This window comes from Eschrichtius robustus, chromosome 10 (assembly GCF_028021215.1).
Source record: "Eschrichtius robustus isolate mEscRob2 chromosome 10, mEscRob2.pri, whole genome shotgun sequence".
Taxonomy (NCBI): Eukaryota; Metazoa; Chordata; class Mammalia; order Artiodactyla; family Eschrichtiidae; genus Eschrichtius; species Eschrichtius robustus.
The window spans coordinates 47,494,241-47,516,482 of NC_090833.1; the positions used below are offsets into that span (position 1 = coordinate 47,494,241).

General features: G+C 36.9%; 1 protein-coding gene across 1 annotated transcript in view; it reads right to left on the reverse strand.

The window, feature by feature from the left end:
* Nucleotides 1–254: 254 nt before the first annotated feature.
* The window catches only part of GDA (guanine deaminase), a 123,194-nt gene continuing 101,206 nt past the window's right edge, over nucleotides 255–22,242 (reverse strand). Inside the window, exons 11-14 of the mRNA XM_068552823.1 lie at nucleotides 11,869–12,015; nucleotides 8,641–8,771; nucleotides 1,072–1,099; nucleotides 255–325 (exon numbers count right to left, since the gene is read on the reverse strand). Of these exons, the coding sequence (XP_068408924.1) occupies nucleotides 255–325; nucleotides 1,072–1,099; nucleotides 8,641–8,771; nucleotides 11,869–12,015 (377 nt within the window). The remainder of the gene's footprint in view (nucleotides 326–1,071; nucleotides 1,100–8,640; nucleotides 8,772–11,868; nucleotides 12,016–22,242) is intronic.

The window sequence follows — 22,242 nt, forward strand, 5'->3', positions numbered from 1 at the left end:
CATTCCCTTATGTTTGAGCTTTAAAGTAAATCTAAACAGCTCAAAAAGGCAAAATTTTTAATCCTCCCAACCAGAGAGTTGAGAATTAGTGCAACTTCCTTCGAAAGATTTGTCAAGTGAATACTGTAACTAGACACAGAAGGAGATAGTCATCCCAAGAACAAGGTACTGTTTTTTTGACTTCCTAACTCCGCCTGGGCACAAGAAAACACAGAACTGTGTTACCCCAGGAGAACTCGTAGATGCAGAGGGTCTTACACTGAGCTCGAAAAGGGAACCACCTGCTTTCCACCCACATACACCTCTTCAATATTTCGGTCATCTCCTGAAAGAAAAATCAAGGAATCATTGTTTATAATCTGAACAGGTAGATATGACCAAAAGAAGATGCTGCACCTAATTTGAGGATTAGAGTCTGAAATACACGCCTAAAGCAGAAGTCACATAAAATTAAATCAACCCCCAATCACCCTTCTTTCAGCTGAAGTGAGTGGTTTCCTTTTCCAGCCCCAAGTGTAAAAGAAATACTTATCTTTACACCCCAGAATCATACGCAGCATGGTGAGATGAAGGGCCTGCAAGAACTGAGCTTTTTAAAGAAATACCACATGTGGCTCTCCCACCCCAAATTCACTCAGAACTCAGAGCTCACTCAACGGAGTGGGAGGAAGAGTAGAATCTTCTGCACTATTTATTTCTCTCTCTCAGTGAATAGAATTGAATGTGAGTACGTTAAAAAGCACGTGTGGCAAGACTCCACCACAATCACAAATACAACGTGCTAGGGCAGACCTGGGGGTACAGAACGAGTGTAGGAAGAAGGTACAGGATGATCTCTTCTCTTTGGCCTGCCATTCCTCAGTTTAGGATTTATGACTATGTTCTAGAGGAGCATATTGATTTCAAATAGTGCCTTTAAATATTGTGCCATAAATGGGCTCAATGCCAAGGAATGTTCAAAAATATAATGAATCAAAGCAAATGATCACACATAAGGCTTAACATAAATGCAGAGAGCATACCCAAGAGACAAAGAAAGATTTTATTTAGCATAGAGATATATATACCTACCTAGATAGAGGAACTTCTGGATAACAGCCTAAAATGAAAAATAAGAAGAAAGAATATTTTGTGCATTTAGAAAAGCAAATTTATAGCCAATAGTGGTTGGCAAAATCCAGAAATATAAATTTATTTCTCAATGGCAAAAATCTATTTTTATTTTTTTCTAAACACAGACTTTTTTCTTTTGTAAATATATATATTACTGAAATTATGGCTAAACCCACAAAGGAGAAAAATGTGTTAGTTGTACATTTCAGTGCCGAAACTTATTTATATATTTACATAAAAGATGCTATCTTGATTAATCAATGTCTGTTTGCACTTCCACATGTGAATTTCTTTAGTCTTGCATTCCATATCAAAGAGTTACAGTGAAAATATTTTGAATTTAAACCCGAAAAAGGTCTTGAGATAAGACACATAATCCATCCATTTAAAAGGTATTTCTCTCTGTTGTGTACATTAGCCTGGCTGGAACTTGGTCCCAGAAATGGATACACTGATGGCTATTCCAATAACAGAGTTAGGCAGGAAGGGTAAAGGGGAAGAATTATTTGTCACCAACAATCCAGTATCCCAAGTCAAAATGCTAATCTATGCCCCAAAAGACCTAACTCTACTCATAGGAGTTGGCTTCTATGGCTAACAATCACTGTCTCACCTAAGCTGGCATCGACTGAACATCCCAAAATCTACTTTTATTAATGAAAAAGAAATGGTCTTTTGCCTAAAAAAAAAAGTACTGACTATTAACAAATGTTTCCCATTGCCTGAAAGTTCTTAACATAGAACCTTGAAATCTTCAGAGGAAAGTGTTAACAAAAATTAAAGAATTTAATTTAATATAATAATTTAAATATTTCAAAAGGTGTATAATACAAGAAAAATGACTGGATGAATGGGTCTGAGCCCTATTCCCAGAAACTCACTCTAATAAAAAACTAAAAGAATAAGTAATATGTAAATAACTAATGGTATCAACTTCAAATAATCCAGCACCTTTCTTCAAAAAACCTCAGTATGTTACATTTAGTATCACATTTAACTCTCATAAATGGATCAATTTATAAATGGCAATAGTTAATTTTTAAGGAAAAACTGTCTCAACAAGAATTGTTATTAAAGTAAGAAGAACTAGTTTATTTTATACATAGAAAAACATGATAAGAGGAACAAAGTAATAAAACTCATTTTCTTATAATTAAGAGAATCCATGTAGCATTGTGATCAAGAGCTCAGACTTCAGAAGTCAGAAAGCCCTGGGATGGAATCCAAACTCTGTCTACTAATTACTAGCCATGAGTTCTTAGGTAAACCATTTAACCTCCCTTAAGCCTCACTGCCCCATAAACGACATGGTAATATTAATAGCACCTGGCTGTCATAATAGTTGTTCTGATAATTAAACAAAAATGATGTATTAATCCCATGCCATCTAGCACATAGCAAGTGTGTTCAATAAGTGGTAGCTATATTATGGCTTCTTATAGCCATATACCTTCAAATATACAAATATATTCAAAATACAAATGTTTCTTAAATACCATTATTGCCATGAAATTATAATAACTTAAAAGGGTCTAGATTCCAAACTAGGAACTCCAGTAGGAAGAGCCGGGTGCGAGGCCTCTGCACGTGACCCCCTGTGAGCAAGTGAAACCTGACTAAGCACAAAGGAAAAAAAAAAAAGCCATCTCAGAGCTGTGACTATTTTCAAGGGGACTGTTTTTCTCTGTGGAACACTGCCTTTGGGGCAAAACAAGGAAGAAGCAGGTGATTCTAATGTGCAGCGCAGAAGGAGAGCCACTGCAAGCCAGCTTCTCCAACTCTGAAGGCACTCCAGCCGTGTGGCTAACAGGGTCTGGTGCTCCAGCCGGGTGTCAGGCCTGAGTCTCTGAGGTGGGAGAGCCGAGTTCAGGACATTGGACCACCAGAGACCTCCTGGCCCCATATAATAATCAATCAGCGAGAGCTCTCCCAGAGAGCTCCGTCTCAAAGCTAAGACCCGGCTCCATTCAGCAACCAGCAAGCTCCAGTGCTGGACACTCCATGCCAAACAACTAGCAAGAAAGGAACACAACCCCACCCATCAGCAGAGAGGCTGCCTAAAATCATAATAAGGTCACAGACAACCCAAAACACACCACCGGACGCGGTCCTGCCCAGCAGAAAGACAAGATCCAGCCTCATCGACTGGAACACAGGCACGAGCCCCCTCCACCAGGAAGCCTACACAACCCACAGAACAAACCTTACCCACTGGGGGCAGACACCAAAAACAACGAGAACTACGAACCTGCAGCCTGAGAAAAGGAGACCCCAAATACAGTAAGTTAAGCAAAATGAGAAGACAGAGAAATATGCAGCAGATGAAGAAGCAAAGTAAAAACCCACGAGACCAAACAAATGAAGAGGAAATAGGCAGTCTACCTGAAAAAGAATTCAGAGTAATGACAGTGAAGATGATCCAAAATCTTGGAAACAGAATGAAGAAAGTACAAGAAACATTTAACAAGGAACTAGAAGAACTACAGAGCAAATAAACAACACAATAAATGAAATTAAAAATTCTCTAGAAGGAATCAATAGCAGAATAACTGAGGCAGAAGAACGGATAAGTGACCTGGAAGATAAAACAGTAGAAATAACTACCGCAGAGCAGAGTAAAGAAAAAAGAATGAAAAGAATCGAGGACAGTCTCAGAGACCTCTGGGACAACACTAAACGCACCAACATTCGAATTATAGGGGTCCCAGAGAAAAAGAAAGGGACTGAGAAAATATTTGAAGAGATTATAGATGAAAAACTTCCCTAATATGGGAAAGGAAATAATCAAGTCCAGGAAGCACAGAGAGTCCCATACAGGATAAATCCAAGGAGAAACATGCCAAGACACATATTAGTCAAACTATCAAAAATTAAATACAAAGAAAAAATATTAAAAGGAGCAAGGGAAAAGCAACAAATAATATACAAGGGAATCCCCATAAGGTTAACAGCTGATTTTTCAGCAGAAACTCTGCAAGCCAGAAGGGAGTGGCAGGACATATTTAAAGTGATGAAAGGGGAAAACCTACAACGAATATTAATTACCCAGAAAGGATCTCATTCAGATTCGATGGAGAAATTACAACCTTTACAGACAAGAAAAAGCTAAGAGAATTCAGCACCACCAAACCAGCTTTACAACAAATGCTAAAGGAACTTCCCTAGGCAGGAAACACAGAGAAGGAAAAGACCTACAAAAACAAACCCAAAACAATTAAGAAAATGGTAATAGGAACATACACATCGATAATTACCTTAAATGTAAATGGACTAAATGCTCCAACCAAAGGACACAGACTGGCTGAATGGATACAAAAATAAGACTTGTATATATGCTGTCTACAAGCGACCCACTTCAGACCTAGGGACACATACAGACTGAAAGTGAGGGGATGGAAAAAGATATTCCATGCAAATGGAAATCAAAAGAAAGCTGGAGTAGCAATTCTCATATCAGATAAAATAGACTTTAAAATAAAGACTGTTACAAGAGACAAGGAAGGACACTACATAATGATCAAGGGATCAATCCTAGAAGAAGATACAACAATTGTAGATATTTATGTACCCAACAGAGGAGCACCTCAATACATAAGGCAAATGCTAACAGCCATAAAAGGGGAGATCGACAGTAACACAATCATGGTAGGGGACTTTAACACCCCACTTTCACCAATGGGCAATTCTTCCAAAATGAAATTAAAGAAGGAAACACAAGCTTTAAATGACACATTAAACTAGATGGACTTAACTGATATTTATACGACATTCCATCCAAAAAAAACAGAATACATTTTCTTCTCAAGTGCTCATGGAGCATTCTCCAGGATATGTCGTATCTTGGGTCACAAATCAAGCCATGGTAAAATTAAGAAAATTGAAATAGTATCAAGTATTTTCTCCAACCACAACGCTATAAGACTAGATATCAATTAAGGAAAAAAAATGTAAAAAATACAAACACATGGAGGCTAAACAATACACTAGTAAATAACCAAGAGATCACTGAATAAATCAAAGAGGAAATCAAAAAATACCTAGAAACAAATGACAGTGAAAACACGACGACCCAAAACCTATGGGATGCAGCAAAAGCAGTTCTAAGAGGGAAGTTTTTAGCAATACAGTCCTACCTCAGGAAACAAAAAACATCTCAAATAAACAACCTAACCTTACACCTAAAGCAATTAGAGAAAGAAGAACAAAAAAACACGGAAGTTAGCAGCAGGAAAGAAATCATAAAGATCAGATCAGAAATAAATGGAAAAGAAATGAAGGAAACAATAGCAAAGATCAATAAAACTAAAAGCTGGTTCTTTGAGAAGATAAACAAAATTGATAAACCATTAGCCAGCCTCATCAAGAAAAAAAGGGAGAAGACAAGTCAACAGGATTAGAAATGAAAAAGCAGAAGTAACAACTGACACTGCAGAAATACAAAGGATCATGAGACATTACTACAAACAACTATATGCCAATAAAGTGGACAACCTGGAAGAAATAGACAATTTCTTAGAAAAGCACAACTTTCCAAGACTGAACCAGGAAGAAATAGGAAATATAAACAGACCAATCACAAGCACTGAAATTGCAGCTGTGATTAAAAATCTTCCAACAAACAAAAGCCCAGGACCAGATGGCTTTACAGGCGAATTCTATCAAACATTTAGAGAAGAGCTAACACCCCTCCTTCTCAAACTCTTCCAAAATATAGCAGAGGGAGGAACACTCCCCAACTCATTCTACGAGGCCACCATCACCCTGATACAAAACCAGACAAAGATGTCACAAAGAAAGAAAACTACAGGCCAATATCACTGATGAACACAGATGCAAAAATCCTCAACAAAATACTAGCAAACACAATCCAACAGCACATTAAAAGGATCATACACCATGATCAAGTGAGGTTTATCCCAGGAATGCAAGGATTCCTCAATATATGCAAATCAATCAGTGTGATACACCATATTAACAAATTGAAGTAGAAATACCATATGATAATAGATGCAGAAAAAATTTTTGACAAAATTCAACACCCATTTATGATAAAAACCCTCCAGAAAGTAGGCATAGAGGGAACTTACCTCAACATAATAAAGGCCATATATGGCAAACCCACAGCCAACATCATCCTCAATGGTGAAAAACTGAAATCATTTCCACTAAGATCAGGAACAAGACAAGGCTGCCCACTCTCACCACTATTATTCAACATAGTTTTGGAAGTTTTAGCCACAACAATCAGAGAGGAAAAAGAAATTAAAAGGAATCCAAATTGGAAAAGAAGTAAAGCTGTCACTGTTTGCAGATGACATGATACTATACAAAGAGAATCCTAAAGATGCTACCAGAAAACCACTAGAGCTAATCAATGAATTTGGTAAAGTAGCAGGATACAAAATTAATGCACAGAAATCTCTTGCATTCCTATACACTAATGATGAAAAATCTGAAAGACAAATTAAGGAAACACTCCCATTTACCATTGCAACAAAAAGAATAAAATACCTAGGAATAAACCTACCTAAGGAGACAAAAGACCCGTATGCAGAAAACTATAAGACACTGATGAAAGAAATTAAAGATGATACAAACAGATGGAGAGATATACCATGTTCTTGGGTTGGAAGAATCAACATTGTGAAAATGATTATACTACCCAAAGCAATCTACAGATTCAATGCAATCCCTATCAAACTACCAATGGCATTTTTCACAGAACTAGAACAAGAAATTTCACAATTTGTATGGAAACACAAAAGACCCCGAATAGCCAAAGCAATCTTGAGAAAGAAAAACGGAGCTGGAGGAACAGGCTCCCGGACTTCAGACTATACTACAAAGCTACAGTAATCAAGATAGTATGGTACTGGCACAAAAACAGAAATATAGATCAATGGAACAGGACATAAATCCCAGAGATAAATCCATGCACATATGGTCACCTTATCTCTGATAAAGGAGAATATACAATGGAGTAAAGACAGCCTCTTCAATAAGTGGTGCTGGGAAAACTGGACAGCTACATGTAAAAGAATGAAATTAGAACACTCCCTAACACCATACACAAAAATAAACTCAAAATGGATTAAAGACCTAAATTTAAGGCCAGACACTATCAAACTCTTAGAGGAAAACATAGGCAGGACACTCTATGACATGAATCACAGCAAGATCCTTTTTGACGCACCTCCTAGAGAAATGGAAATAAAAACAAAAATAAACAAATGGGACCTAATGAAACTTAAAAGCTTTTGCACAGCAAAGGAAACCAAAAACAAGACGAAAAGACAGCCCTCACAGTGGGAGAAAGTATTTGCAAACAAAGCAACTGACAAAGGATTAATCTCCAAAATATACAAGCAGCTCATGCATTTCAATATCAAAAAAGCAAACAACCCAATCCAAAAATGGGCAGAAGACCTAAATAGATATTTCTCCAAAGAAGACATACAGATTGCCAACAAACACTTGAAAGGATGCTCCACATCACTAATTATTAGAGAAATGCAAATCAAAACTACAATGAGGTATCACCTCACACCAGTTAGAATGGGCATCATCCAAAAAATCTACAAACAATAAATGGTGGAGAGGGTGTGGAGAAAAGGGAACCCTCTTGCACTGCTGATGGGAATGTAAATTGATACAGCCACTATGGAGAACAGTATGGAGGTTCCTTAAAAAACTGAAAATAGAATTACCATATGACCCAGCAATCCCACTACTGGGCATATACCCAGAGAAAACCATAATTCAAAGAGTCATGTACCACAGTGTTCACTGCAGCACTATTTACAACAGCCAGGACAGGGAAGCAACCTACGTGTCCACTGACAGATGAATGGATAAAGAAGATGTGGCACATATATACAATGGAATATTACTCAGCCATAAAAAGAAATGAAATGGAGTTATTTGTAGTGAGGTGGATGGACCTAGAGTCTGTCGTACAGAGTGAAGTAAGTCAGAAAGAGAAAAACAAATACCATATGCTAACAGATATATATGGAATCTAAAAAAAAAAAAAAAAAGGTTCTGAAGAACCTAGGGGCAGGACAGGAATAGAGACGCAGACGTAGAGAATGGACTTGAGGACACGGGGAGGGAGAGGGGTAAGATGAGGCGAAGTGAGAGAGTGGCAGTGACTTGTATACACTACCAGGTGTGGGATAGATAGCTAGTGGGAAGCAGTCGCATAGCACAGGGAAGTCAGCTCGTGCTTTGTGACCACCTAGAGGGGTGGAATAGGGAGGATGGGAGGGAGACGCAAGAGGGAGGGGATATGGGGATATATGTATACGTATAGCTGATTCACTGTTATACAGCAGCAACTAACACATCAATGTAAAGCAATTATACTCCAATAAAGATGTTCAAAAAAAAAAAGGATCTAGCTTCCCTTAGAAGATTCTCCTGCACTCCATTAAAATATTTCAGTGTCTATTTTTTTTCTATAGGGAAGCTGTTCTGACTGACTAGTTCATGAAATAAATGCTTTTTGATCGACTTCCTTTTACATACCTCAGAAACATCACCAACAAAATCCCCATAAAACAGGTCAATGGGAGAGTCAGATGCTTTGAGGTTGATCAGGAGGGCATCAAATTCCTTGCCCACTTCAAAGTTTCCAATCTGTCTATCCAGCCCCAGGGCTACAGGATGGAATAAATTAATAAACAGTTAGTATTTTTAGCCATCGGACCATGCAAATATCCCAATTTGCAAGGACAGAATCTGCCAGTGTGTCACTAGAAAAAAATTAGTATTTTAATAGTGAAGCATTCCAATAGGTCGCAAGATTTTGACTTACAGAAGGCAGAGTAAGCACAGGGAAAGCAAAATCTGAGAATAAAAAGAGTTCTCTTCAACACCATGATCATAATTCTGATGTTGTCTGTTTCAGCTCTATCAGTTCACTTCACAGTCCAACTGGTCTGTGATTTCCATTCACCTCTCTAACAGACATGATGATGGACATAATATCTTTCTCTTTCCCTCCTATTCTCCTTCCAACATTCCAACTCTTTTCCTTGTCCTTTTTGTTCTTTTTGTTCTATGAAATAGCTGACAAGATCTATTTTTGTGGCAGTGAAATGAACTTCAAATAAGTAAAAAATAATTATCTTTTTGCATATTTGTCAATGCAGGCATATCCATCCTAAGTTCCTTAGTTTAAATCCTTTGAATAGAAAAAATTCACTTCTGAAAGTAAATAGATTTTCATAACTCAAGAGTCCCAATGCTTTTGAAAGCAGACTAATTTCTCTGTAACCTTAAAGATTTTCTGGTTGCCAGAGAAGAATGGTTCTCTAAAATAGGGCATAGGTCAATAATGTCTATTGACTTGATCCATCTCCCAGCTAGAATTCCTGTTCCATGAATAGTGGATGTTGAGGAAGAACATCTCTCATTTTTATGGTTTAGTTTCAGAAGATGAGGGTAGTTGGTTTTCCTGGTCAATGAAGGTATTGAATTTAAAGCTCCTTAAAGCCAGAATCTGGATAGAGTGTTCCAAATAGAAGCATGCATGAAAGAAAGGTCAACTGGAGTGCAGCATTACTTAATTGAATTTTTACATGTATTTGTTGTATTCTGTCACTGTCAGAATACAGTCGTATGTGAAAATATTAGACACCATATTCCTGTTAGACAATACCCACTACGTTATATTTCTAGGTATGGATATCCAGAAGTCTTTTGGCAATGCTCTAAGCACAGATTTAGAAATCTTGCTTGTTCTTAAATGGTTATTTAAAGGGCAACTCTTTTATTCTCAGAAAAGAAAAAGATTTTTTTAGCTAAAGAGTTCTTAAAGAGGCGCAAACATAATTAGAAACGTTAAAAGTGGTTAGGTGACTTCCACTGATTATGGGGGGAAGAACTGAATGTAATAGAAAATCACTGGAAATTTTCTCCTCCTCCATCGATTACACTCTACTTCGTTTTTCCCTTGACAAACAGCATGACAAACATGAGTTTTTGATGACTGTATTCAACATAAAACTGTGTTTAATAGGCCAGATAACCAGGTTCATTTGCCAGGAATTGATGGTATTATATATATATAAACTAACTGGACTATTTGTTAGAACCTGGAGAGTTCAGGTATGAACTAACCAAAAAAACACAACTACTGTCAGTGAATTGTAAATTGATCTAAATTCACATTATTTCAGAGAGGCCTAGCTGGGCTGGTAAGCAACTCAAATGCATTTTAGGAAACGCAGTTTTACTGTCTTTGGAGTAAATGTTGGCTCTGTGAAGGTGATTTATGCACATCTTGATCTTGAGAGTGAATGTAAAGCGGGGAAGATGCCAACTTTAAACAGGGATGCATTCATCTCATTCACTCAGACTCTTGTAGAGACACAAGCTAAGGAGAAGAAATTTCATAACAGCGGCCCAGAAAATAGATTTGAAAGCTATACATTAAGGTAGAAATGATTTGGTAAGCACCCCATGCCGGCCTGGTCAGATACAGGATCCTGATGAAACAACTCACAGAGAGCCTAGAATAAAAAAAGCACTATTTAAATACAAGTCATTTGCACCATGAAAATAAGATGGTAGGACAACTCAGATGTGAAAACGGGGGTGGGGTAGGGAGTGTGACACTTGCTAAAAGAACAGAACTTTTAAAACTTGGAACTTCAGAAAATGAAACCATAAGACTGGGGGAAATGCAAAGCGCATGACCTTTGCTTTCTTTCTTGAAATGTTCTTTATGGCATTCATCATAGCCCAGAACATTCAGAGAAGAGCCAGGAAGTTTCTCTTCCCAGGATACCCTGGCCTCCATCATACTTCATTTATAAGATCTAGGGTATATATCATAAATATAAAAATATTAAAATATATTAAAAATATACACCTGTCTCAAGATCTACGTTTTTCTCACTAGCTACCTAAGGTTTCATGATATGTTCACTATCATCCATCCAGATTATACTATAATACTTAAAGTGACAGAAAGCAATACAGTTACCAATTTCTATTTTTTCAGTAAAAATACAGTTACATGTGAGAACTGGGAAAAGGTGATGAACAATATTTGCCTATCAATCAACTATACTTCTCCATCTTTCTCCTTTGAAAGAGGCTTGGGTAATTAGTGTACTTAAGTATATAAACAAAATACATAGTCTAAACTAAGATTTATACAGGAAGATATTGCAGTGGAAGGCGGTGGGTAACACCCTGCACTCTCGCATCAGATTTTCTGGATTCAAATCATGGCACACTGTAGCTTGACAGGTGTGTAAGCCTCACGCAGGTACCTTGTTGGTAAAATGGAATTAATAACAGTGGTTCTGAGGATTAAATAACAGCATCCATAAAGCATGTTGCATAGTGCCTATCACATGGTAAGGGCCCAATAAGTCTTGGCTATTATTATTATTATTACTACTTAGGCCAATAGAGAGCATGTTACTTGACTCAATGGAAAAAAACTGATTATTTTAAAGAACTCGTATGCATGTGACCAATGCCAAGTATCCATTAAAACAATTAATATGATAATTGCCTACTGAACATCTCTTCTGCCAAAAACAGGGAACTTGCTAAAAGAATGATGCCTCCACCACATGCTTGAACATGTACTTGCTAAGTTTTGGTTATATTATATGAGATGCAACAGTCATGAATATGGGGGTGCCTGCTGATGCCACTATCACGAGCCTTCACACTGCAGCGAAGGACACAGATTGGCATGGTTGTACATCATGTGAGAAATAAAATGCTCATTACCTTGGCTGCCTCCAAGAGTAGCTAGTCTGAAGACCTCTTTGAGGGTGAGGCTTTTTGCATTTATCTTACTAACTGAAAGCATGTTGGAAACCATCACTGCTCTTCTGATGGCATCAAGCACGGAAGATGAATAACCACCAGCCACATCTGTGGTAGATAAAATAAAGCCAAAACAGTAACTTTATGAGATAAATGGAATGTTAGGTATATAGGATTTTTTCTGTTTTTAATGACAGATATTCACTCTTTAATATACTTCAAAGAAAAAAAAGATCTTATCTATAAACACAGAATAGACACAGACTAACATTTAAAGAAATTCAAAACCTGCAGTTAGTATCAAATGTATACTTGTATTAGTTTTCTAGGGCTGCTGCAACAAATTACCACAGATGTGGTAGTTTAAAACAGCAGAAATTCATTCTCACACAGTTTTGGAGGGCAGAAGTCTTAAAGTGTTGGCAGGGCCACCAACCCTACAAAGGCTCTAGGGAAGAATCTTTCCTAGTTTCGTCCAGTTTCTGGCAGCTCCTGGCGTTCCTTGGCTTGTGGCAGTGTAACTCCAATGTCTGCCTCCATCTTCAGATGGCCTTCTTCCCTCTGTGTCTTTATGTACCTCTCATTGTCTGTCTCTTATAAGGACATTCGTTATTGGATTCACCTTAATTCAGAATGACTTCATCTTGAGATCCTTACCTTACATCTGCAAAGACCTTTATTCCAAATAAGGCTACATTTACATGTTCCTGGTAGACATCTCTTTTTTGGGGAGGTGGTAGGGGGAGCACAGTTCAACCCAGTACAATGCCCAAATGTTTAATAAAGTTAAGAGAAAAAACATCTCTGAATATTCCCTAAACTCAAATAAATAAAAATAATGTAAAATAATCTCACAGCTCTATGCTCTGAAAACTTGACCTAACTCTATTTTAATTCTGATGAGAACTTTGAGAATTAAAAAGCTGCTTTATGATATTTTTTTCAGGAAGAGCTTTTAGAATGACCTATATATTCTGGAAAATTGGTGTAATAAATGAACAATGCTGATGTAGACAGCTTTATATTTGTCACTGGCATCATTAGATGAGGAATTAGATTTTTATAGTGATTTAAATAAATCCCTAATCATAATTAAATTGAAATACTACCTTTGACAAGAATGAATATAGAAGTTATTTAATGAGTTTGTATAAATAAATGTCAAGTAAGTTTACATGTTTTATTAGAGGAAAAGTACATCTATAGCTTATAAAATACACTTTATATTTCAAGGGTTCCTTCTGTCATGTCTAGGAAGATATATATGTTAGTGCCTATATATATTGCAAAGATCAAAAGTAATAGCCTATTAAGTAATAATCCTAGATTGCAGTTTAATTTTATGTTCAACTGTCTTACATGTCTTTAGATAAACTTGTATGACTTGTTTTTTTGGAAAATACTTTTTTTTAGCCAGAATAGTATTGCCAGAAGATCATCCAGTTCCATGACAACTTTTATTCATCTACTTAGTTAGTTCACTTTCATATACAGTAACCATCAATTAGCTTTTCATTTTATCATAGCATCAAACTAAGAAAACAAATACGATTTGGGAATAATGCACATTAAGCTTTGAAATACTTTGTCTACTGATTCTTTATTACCAGAACAAAGAAAATGTTCAGTCTAAAAGCAGAATAAAATGCTATCACTGCATGGTATGGAAATATGTAAAGATTGAATATATATTTCAAAATATGTGGGTGAAGAGTGGAAGGAAACAGAAAAACAAAAGCAATGCTGTTAGGATGGTGTGAACATGGAAGATTTAAATACTTGCAGTTATAAAAACAGGTTTTATAAAATATGACAGAAAGTAGTCTTTTCCTCCGTATCTAACCAGAACTATCCATTTAGAAAGAATAAGGATAGATTAGGAAATAATGCTATGTAATTTATTGAGAAAATTTTGAGAGCCGTCTTATGTTGCTGAATTATAAGATGACTTAATCATCCTATATTCTTCTGGATGTTGTTAATGAAGTAGCTTCCAACACGGAACAATACTGGGCAGATGAAAGAATGAACCCTGGACCACACAAACGATGATATTTAGTCAGAACCATATGTGTAAGAGTAAAGCTTTTCTTCGAAGAATTTCCAGCATGATACTAACTTCCCGATCCCTGCCCTGCCCAGTGAGCTAAGCCCGGGAGGCTTCTTCTTCCCTCTACAGCACATGTAATGTAGGTAGAATCCCCGCTTTATCTGTAACAAGAGGCAGAGTGATAGGGTGGAAAAAGAAACAGTGAACTTCCACATTTTACCGACCTGGTTTTAAACTGTGGATTTGGACTGTTTTTTGCTTTGTTGACCTTTGATTGTTACTCAGTACCTATGACCCTCAATTTTCTCAGAAAATAGAAATAACATCATTTATCTTAACAGTTGCTGAGAAAATCCACTTAAATAATATAAGTGCTGGGGAATGAGGACCAAAGGGTAGAAATTGCATGGGAGAATGGTGGAGGGAAGAAAATGGGTGCTTTTTCTCAGAAAATCTGTTCCCTAACCCCATGCCACCTCTACTATCATGAAAAAGAGTGGCACTATCACTTCCTTGCTAGAGTCAATATAGGGACATTATTTATTACAAGAAGAAGCTAAGAAAACTGTATAAGAGTAAAAACTTGAGCAAGAGGGCAACAGAAAAATAAAAGGAAGTAATTTTATATGTGTGTGTTCATCTTATGCGTTCATCCATTTACTGACAGATTTACTAAACACCTTCTATGTGCCTGATTTATTTAAGCACTCATAAATGAAAGTTACAGGTTCCACATGAGCTTAGTATCTAGTGGAGGATAAGGAAAAGAGACATAAACAAACAAATATTAACTATAAACTGTGTTCAGTTAATGATAAAGAAAATGGAGGTAGAAAGCCCATTTATTTTTCAAATAGGTAAATAAACAAATTTTATTTTCTACAGTAATTTTTTTTTCCAACATCTTTATTGGAGTACAATTGCTATACAATGTTGTATTAGTTTCTGCTGTACAACAAAGTAAATCAGCTATATGCACACACATATCCCCATATCCCCTCCCTCTTGAGCCTCCCTCCCACCCTCCTTATCCTACCCCTCTAGGTGGTCACAGAACACCGAGCTGATCTCCCTGTGCCATGCAGCTGTTTCCCACTAGCTATCTGTTTTACACTTGGTAGTGTATATATATCAATGCTACTCTCTCACTTTGTCCCAGCTTACCCTTCCCCCTCCCCGTGTCCTCAAGTCCATTCTCTACATCTGCATCTTTATTCCTGTCCTTCCCCTAGGTTCTTCAGAACCATTTTTTTCCTCTTTAGATTCCATATATATGTGTTAGCAAACGGTATTTGTTTTTCTCTTTCTGACTTACTTCACACTGTATGACAGACTCTAGGTCCATCCACCTCACTACAAATAACTCAATTTCATTTCTTTTTATGGCTGAGTAATATTCCATGTGCCACATCTTCTTTATCCAGTCATCTGTCGGTGGACACTTAGGTTGCTTCCATGTCCTGGCTATTGTAAATAGTGTTGCAACGAACGTTGTGGTACATGACTCTTTTTGAATTATGGTTTTCTCAGGGTATATGCCCAATAGTGGGATTGCTGGGTCATATGGTAGTTCTATTTTTAGTTTTTAAAGGACCCTCCATACTGTTCTCCATAGTGGCTGTATCAATGTACATTCCCACCAACAGTGTAAGAGGGTTTACTTTTCTCCACACCTTCTCCAGCATTTATGGTTTGTAGATTTTTTGATGATGGCCATTATGACTGGTGTGAGGTGATGATACCTCATTGTGGTTTTGATTTGCATTTCTTTAATGATTAGTGATGTTGAGCATCCTTTCATGTGTTTTTTGGCAATCTGTATATCTTCTTTGGAGAAATGTCTATTTAGGTCTTCTGCCCATTTTTGGATTGGGTTGTTTGTTTTTTTGATATTGAGCTGCATGAGCTGCTTGTATATTTTGGAGATTAATCCCTTGTCAGTTGCTTCGTTTGCAAATATTTTCTCCCATTGAGAGTTTTGTCTTTTCGTCTTGCTTATGGTTTCCTTTGCTGTGCAAAAGCGTTTAAGTTTCATTAGGTCCCATTTGTTTATTTTTGTTTTTATTTCCATTTGTCTAGGAGGTGGGTCATAAAGGATCTTGCTGTGATTCATGTCATAGAGTGTTCTGCCTATGTTTTCCTCTAAGAGTTTTATAGTGTCTGGCCTTACATTTAGGTCTTTCATCCATTTTGAGTTTATTTTTGTGTATGGTGTTAGGGAGTGTTCTAATTTCCTTCTTTTACATGTAGCTGTCCACTTTTCCTAGCACCACTTATTGAAGAGACCGTCTTTTCTCCATTGTATATTCTCCTTTATCAAACATAAGGTGACCACATGTGTGTGGATTTATCTTTCTATCCTGTTCCATTGATCTATATTTCTGTTTTTGTGCCAGTACCATACTGTCTTGATTACTGTAGCTTTGTAGTATAGTCTGAAGTCAGGGAGCGTAATTCCTCTGGCTCCGATTTGTTTCTCAAGATAGCTTTGGCTATTTGGGTCTTTTGTGTTTCCATACAAATTGTGAAAATTTTTGTTCTAGTTCTGTGAAAAATGCCATTGGTAATTTGATAGGGTTGCATTGAATCTGTAGATTGCTTTGGGTACTATAGTCATTTTCACAATGTTGATTCTTGCAATCCAGGAACTTGGTATATCTCTCCATCTGTTTGTATCATCTTTAATTTCTTTCATCAGTGTCTTATAGTTTTCTGCATACAGGCCTTTTGTCTGCCTAGGTAGGTTTATTCCTAGGTATTTTATTCTTTTTGTTGCAATGGTAAATGGGAGTGTTTCCTTAATTCTTTTTCAGAGTTTTCATCATTAGTGTATAGGAATGCAAGAGATTTCTGTGCATTAATTTTGTATCCTGCTACTTTACCAAATTCATGGATTAGCTCTAGTAGTTTTCTGGTAGCATCTTTAGGATTCTCTATGTATAGTATCATGTCATCTGCAAACAGTGACAGCTTTACTCCTTTTCTGATTTGGATTCCTTTTATTTCTTTTTCTTCTCTGATTGCTGTGGCTAAAACTTTCAAAACTATGTTGAATAACAGTGGTGAGAGTGGGCAACCTTGTCTTGTTACTGATCTTAGTGGACATGGTTTCAGTTTTTCACCATTGAGAACGATGTTGGCTGTGGGTTTGTCATATATGGCCTGTATTATGTTGAGGTAAGTTCCCTCTATGCCTACTTTCTGGAGGATTTTTATCATAAATGGGTGTTGAATTTTGTTGAAAGCTTTTTCTGCATCTATTGAGATGATCATATGGTTTTTCTCCTTCAATTTGTTAATACAGTGTATTGCATTGATTGATTTGCGTATATTGAAGAAACCTTGCAATCCTGGGATAAACCCCACTTGATCATGGTGTATGATCCTTTTAATGTGCTGCTGGATTCTGTTTGCTAGTATTTTGTTGAGGATTTTTGCATCTATGTTCATCAGTGATATTGGCCTGTAGTTTTCTTTCTTTGTGACATCTTTGTCTGGTTTTGGTATCAGGGTGATGGTGGCCTCGTAGAATGAGTTTGGGAGTGTTCCTCCCTCTGCAATATTTTGGAAGAGTTTGAGAAGGATAGGTGTAAGCTCTTCTCTAAATGTTTGATAGAATTCCCCTGTGAAGCCATCTGGTCCTGGGCTTTTGTTTGTTGGAAGATTTTTAATCACAGTTTCAATTTCAGTGCTTATGATTGGTCTGTTTATATTTTCTATTGCTTCCTGGTTCAGTCTCAGAAGGTTGTGCTTTTCTAAGAAATTGTCCATTTCTTCCAGGTTGTCCACTTTATTGGCATATAGTTGCCTGTAGTAATCTCTCATGATCCTTTGTATTTCTGCAGTGTCAGTTGTTGCTTCTGCTTTTTCATTTCTAGTTCTGTTGATTTGAGTCTTCTCCCTTTTATTCTTGATGAGTCTGGCTAATGGTTTATCAATTTTGTTTATCTTCTCAAAGAACCAGCTTTTCATTTTATTGATTTTTGCTATTGTTTCCTTCTTTCTTTTTCATTTATTTCTGATATGATCTTCATGATTTTTTTCTTTCTGCTAACTTTGGGTTTTCTTTTGTTCCTCTTTCTCTAATTGCTTTAGGTGTAAGGTTAGGTTGTTTATTTGAGATTTTTCTTGTCTCTTAAGGTAGGAATATATTGCTATAAACTTCCCTCTTAGAACTGCTTTTGCTGCATCCCATAGGTTTTGGGTCATTGTGTTTTCATTGTCATTTGTTTCTAGGTTTTTTTTTGATTTCCTCTTTGGTTTATTCAGTGATCACTTGGTTATTTACTAGTGTATTGTTTAGCCTCCATGTGTTTGTATTTTTTACAGATTTTTCCTGTAACTGATATCTAGTCTCATAGCATTGTGGTCATAAAAGATACTTGATACGATTTCAATTTTCTTAAAATTTACCAAGGCTTGATTTGAGACCCAAGATATGATCTATCCTGGAGAACGTTCCATGAGCACTTGAGAATAAAGTGTATTCTGTTGTTTTGGGATGGAATGTCCTATAAATATCAATTAAGTCCATCTTGTTTAATGTGTCATTAAAAGCTTGTGTTTACTTATTTATTTTCATCTTGGATGATCTGTTCATTGGTGAAAGTGGGGTGTTAAAGTCCCCTACTATGATTGTGTTACTGTCGATTTCCCCTTTTATGGCTGTTAGCATTTGCCTTATGTATTGGGGTGCTCCTATGTTGGGTGCATAAATATTTACCATTGTTATATCTTCTTCCTGGATTGATCTTTTGATCATTATATAGTGTTCTTCTTTGTCTCTTGTAATAATCTTTATTTTGAAGTCTATTTTGTCTGATATGAGAATTGCTACTTCAGCTTTCTTTTGATTTCCATTTGTATGGAATATCTTTTTCCATCCCCTCATTTGCAGTGTGTATGTGTCCCTAGGTCTGAAGTGGGTCTCTTTTAGACAGCATATATATGGGTCTTGTTTTTGTATCCATTCAGCCAGTCTGTGTCTTTTGGTTGGAGCATTTAATCCACTTACATTTCTGGTAATTATCAATATGTATGTTCCTATTACCACTTCCATAATTGTTTTGGGTTTGTTTTTGTAGGTCTTTTCCTTCTCTTGTGTTTCCTGCCTAGAGAAGTTCCTTTAGCATTTGTTGTAAAGCTGGTTTGGTGGTGCTGAATTCTCTTAGCTTTTTCTTGTCTGTAAAGGTTTTAATTTCTCCGTCGAATCTGAATGAGATCCTCTCTGGGTAATATTGGTTTTAGGATTTCCCCTTTCATCACTTTAAATATGTCTTGCCACTCCCTTCTGGCTTGCAGAGTTTCTGCTGAAAAATCAGCTGTTAACCTTATGGGGATTCCCTTGTATATTATTTGTTGCTTTTCCCTTGCTCCTTTTAATATTTTTTCTTTGTATTTAATTTTTGATAGTTTGACTAATATGTGTCTTGGCATGTTTCTCCTTGGATTTATCCTGTATGGGACTCTCTGCACTTCCTGGAGTTGTTTGACTATTTCTTTTCCCATATTAGGGAAGTTTTCAACTATAATCTTTTCATATATTTTCTCTGTCCCTTTCTTTTTCTCCTCTTTTCCTGGGACCCCTAGAATTCAAATGTTGGTGCATTTAGTGTTGTCCCAGAGGTCTCTGAGACTGTCCACAGTTCTTTTCATTCTTTTTTCTTTATTTTGCTCTGTGGTAGTTATTTCCACTATTTTATCTTCCAGGTCACTTATCCGTTCTTCTTCCTCAGTTATTCTGCTATTGATTCCTTCTAGAGAATTTTAAATTTCATTTATTGTGTTGTTCATCACTGTTTGTTTGTTCTTTAGTTCTTCTAGGTTCTTGTTAAACATTTCTTGTATTTTCTCCATTCTATTTACAAGATTTTGGATCATCTTTACTGTCATTACTCTGAATTCTTTTTCAGGTAGACTGCCTATTTCCTCTTCATTTGTTTGGTCTCGTGGGTTTCTACTTTGCTCCTTTATCTTCTGCGTATTTCTTTTTCTTCTCATTTTGCTTCACTGTGTTTGGGGTCTCCTTTTCGCAGGCTGCAGGTTCGTAGTTCCCGTCGTTTTTGGTGTCTGCCCCCAGTTGGTAAGGTTGGTTCTGTGGGTTGTGTACGCTTCCTGGTGGAGGGGACTGGTGCCTGTGTTCCAGTCGATGAGGCTGGATCTTGTCTTTCTGGTGGGCAGGACCGTGTCTGGTGGTGTGTTTTGGGGTGTCTGTGACCTTATTATGATTTTAGGCAGCCTCTATGGTAATGGGTGGGGTTGTGTTCCTGTCTTACTAGTTGTTTTGCATGGAGTGTCCAGCACTGGAGCTTGCTGGTTGTTGAGTGGAGCTGGGTCTTAACATTGAGACGGAGCTCTCTGGGAGAGCTCTCGTCGATTGATATTACGTGGAGCTGGGAGGCCTCTGGTGGTCCAGTGTGCTGAACTCAGCTCTCCCACCTCAGAGGCCCAGGCCTGACAGCTGGCTGGAGCACCATGGCCCTGTTAGGCACACGGCTTAGAAGAAAAGTGAGAAAATGAGAGAGAGAGAGAGAGAGAGAGAGAGAGGGAGGGAGGGAGAGGGAGGGAGGGGGAGAGAGAGAAGGAGGGAGGGAGGGAGGGGGGAGAGAGAGAGAGAGAGAGAGAAATAGGTAGGGCTTCTGATTGTTTCTATTTTCTGAAAGATTTATGAGATAAGGCCATTAGCTGGAAGTGAGGAGGGTATGATTTGGGATTAAAAGTTTAGGAAGAAATGAGATAAGTCTGTCTTGGAATATGGGGACATATTAGAGGCACATAATTGTCTATTTGGGTAGGGCTAAGGAACACTTAGGATTTGAGAGCAACATTTAAAATGAAACCACTAGAAAATATTTTTCCAGCAACATCCAGCTGCTCAGCTGTAAACACTGAGAAGGGGAATAGTTGAGACAACCAAGGGGGTTGGGCTTTTTGAAAGTGAATACAAAGAAAAACAAGAGGGACATGAGAAATACGAGGAAGTTCCAAGGGAATGATTGTAGTGAGTACTCTGGCATCTAAGATACGTAAATTAGGAAGGGAATAATGGATTGTGAAAAAGCATGTAAACATTGGACTGGAGTCTACAAGTTCATCAAAGAATGTTGCTTTGGGATTAACTGAAGTAAGTTAGAAGGATAGGAATTTGTCCCTAGAAAGTGGAATCCTGGCTCCATATATGTTGTTTTGATGAATTTGTAGGTCTTGTTGATATAAACTTGTTCCATTTTTTTTTTCAGGTTACTGTTTTTTTGGTAATTTGTTATGTCTTTTTTTTTCTGAGACAAAGAATTTTATACACTTATAATTTTGCTCCCACTTGCCAAATATATCTTCATCCTCTCAACCTTACACATAAACTACAACTTCTCAGTTTCTGTTAAGAAAATCAGAAAGTAGAATAATTTTTAGTACTTGGAAGGTTCTTCTTGCAGCCCGTATATTATTTTAAAATTTTATGATAAAATATTGAAGACGTTCAAATGATACAGGGAAAATACCAAAACGGAAGGACCTGACATGCAGTTTCAAAAATAGCATCATACATACACACTACTATATATAAAATAGATAACTAATAAGGACCTACTGTATAGCAAAGGGAACTCTACTCAATGCTCTAATAGCCTATATGGGAAAAGAATCTGAAAAAGTGGATATATGTATAACTGATTCACTTTGCTGTACACCTGAAACCAGCACAACATTATAAATCAACTATACTCCAATAAAAAATTTTTTTAAAGAAGCATCATATATTCAGGTCCCAGGAACCTCTGCCCAAACAGAGGGAAACACCTTCTTGATTTATGTTGCCATTTTGATTTATTTAAATGTTTTGTTGTTGTTTATTAAGACTTTGTTTTTAGAGCAGTTTAAGACTCATAGTCTGATAGTTTTTTAAAAAGGATATTACTTTTAACATTGTGTGTATTCTCTCTTGAAATACATTGAGTTTTACTATCATTTTTTAAACTCCTTTACAATATTTTTTCTTATTCCTGTTTTAAATGATTTTAGCTTTCCCTGACATTCTGTTGTACCATTACTCCTCTATACCATGACCCTTCATTTTGCCTCATCACTCATTGAATGATAAAGATTTTCAACTAATTTCTTCAAAGGGTTCATGGGGAGAATATTTTCCAAATCTTTGTACATCTGAGAATTTTGTTGCCTTCACACATGAGGGAGAATATGGTCCAGTATAATATTCTTGAATAACAACCACTTTGTCTCCAAACTCCTGTTCTTGATATTTTGTGGGCCAACAAAAACAACTGTAA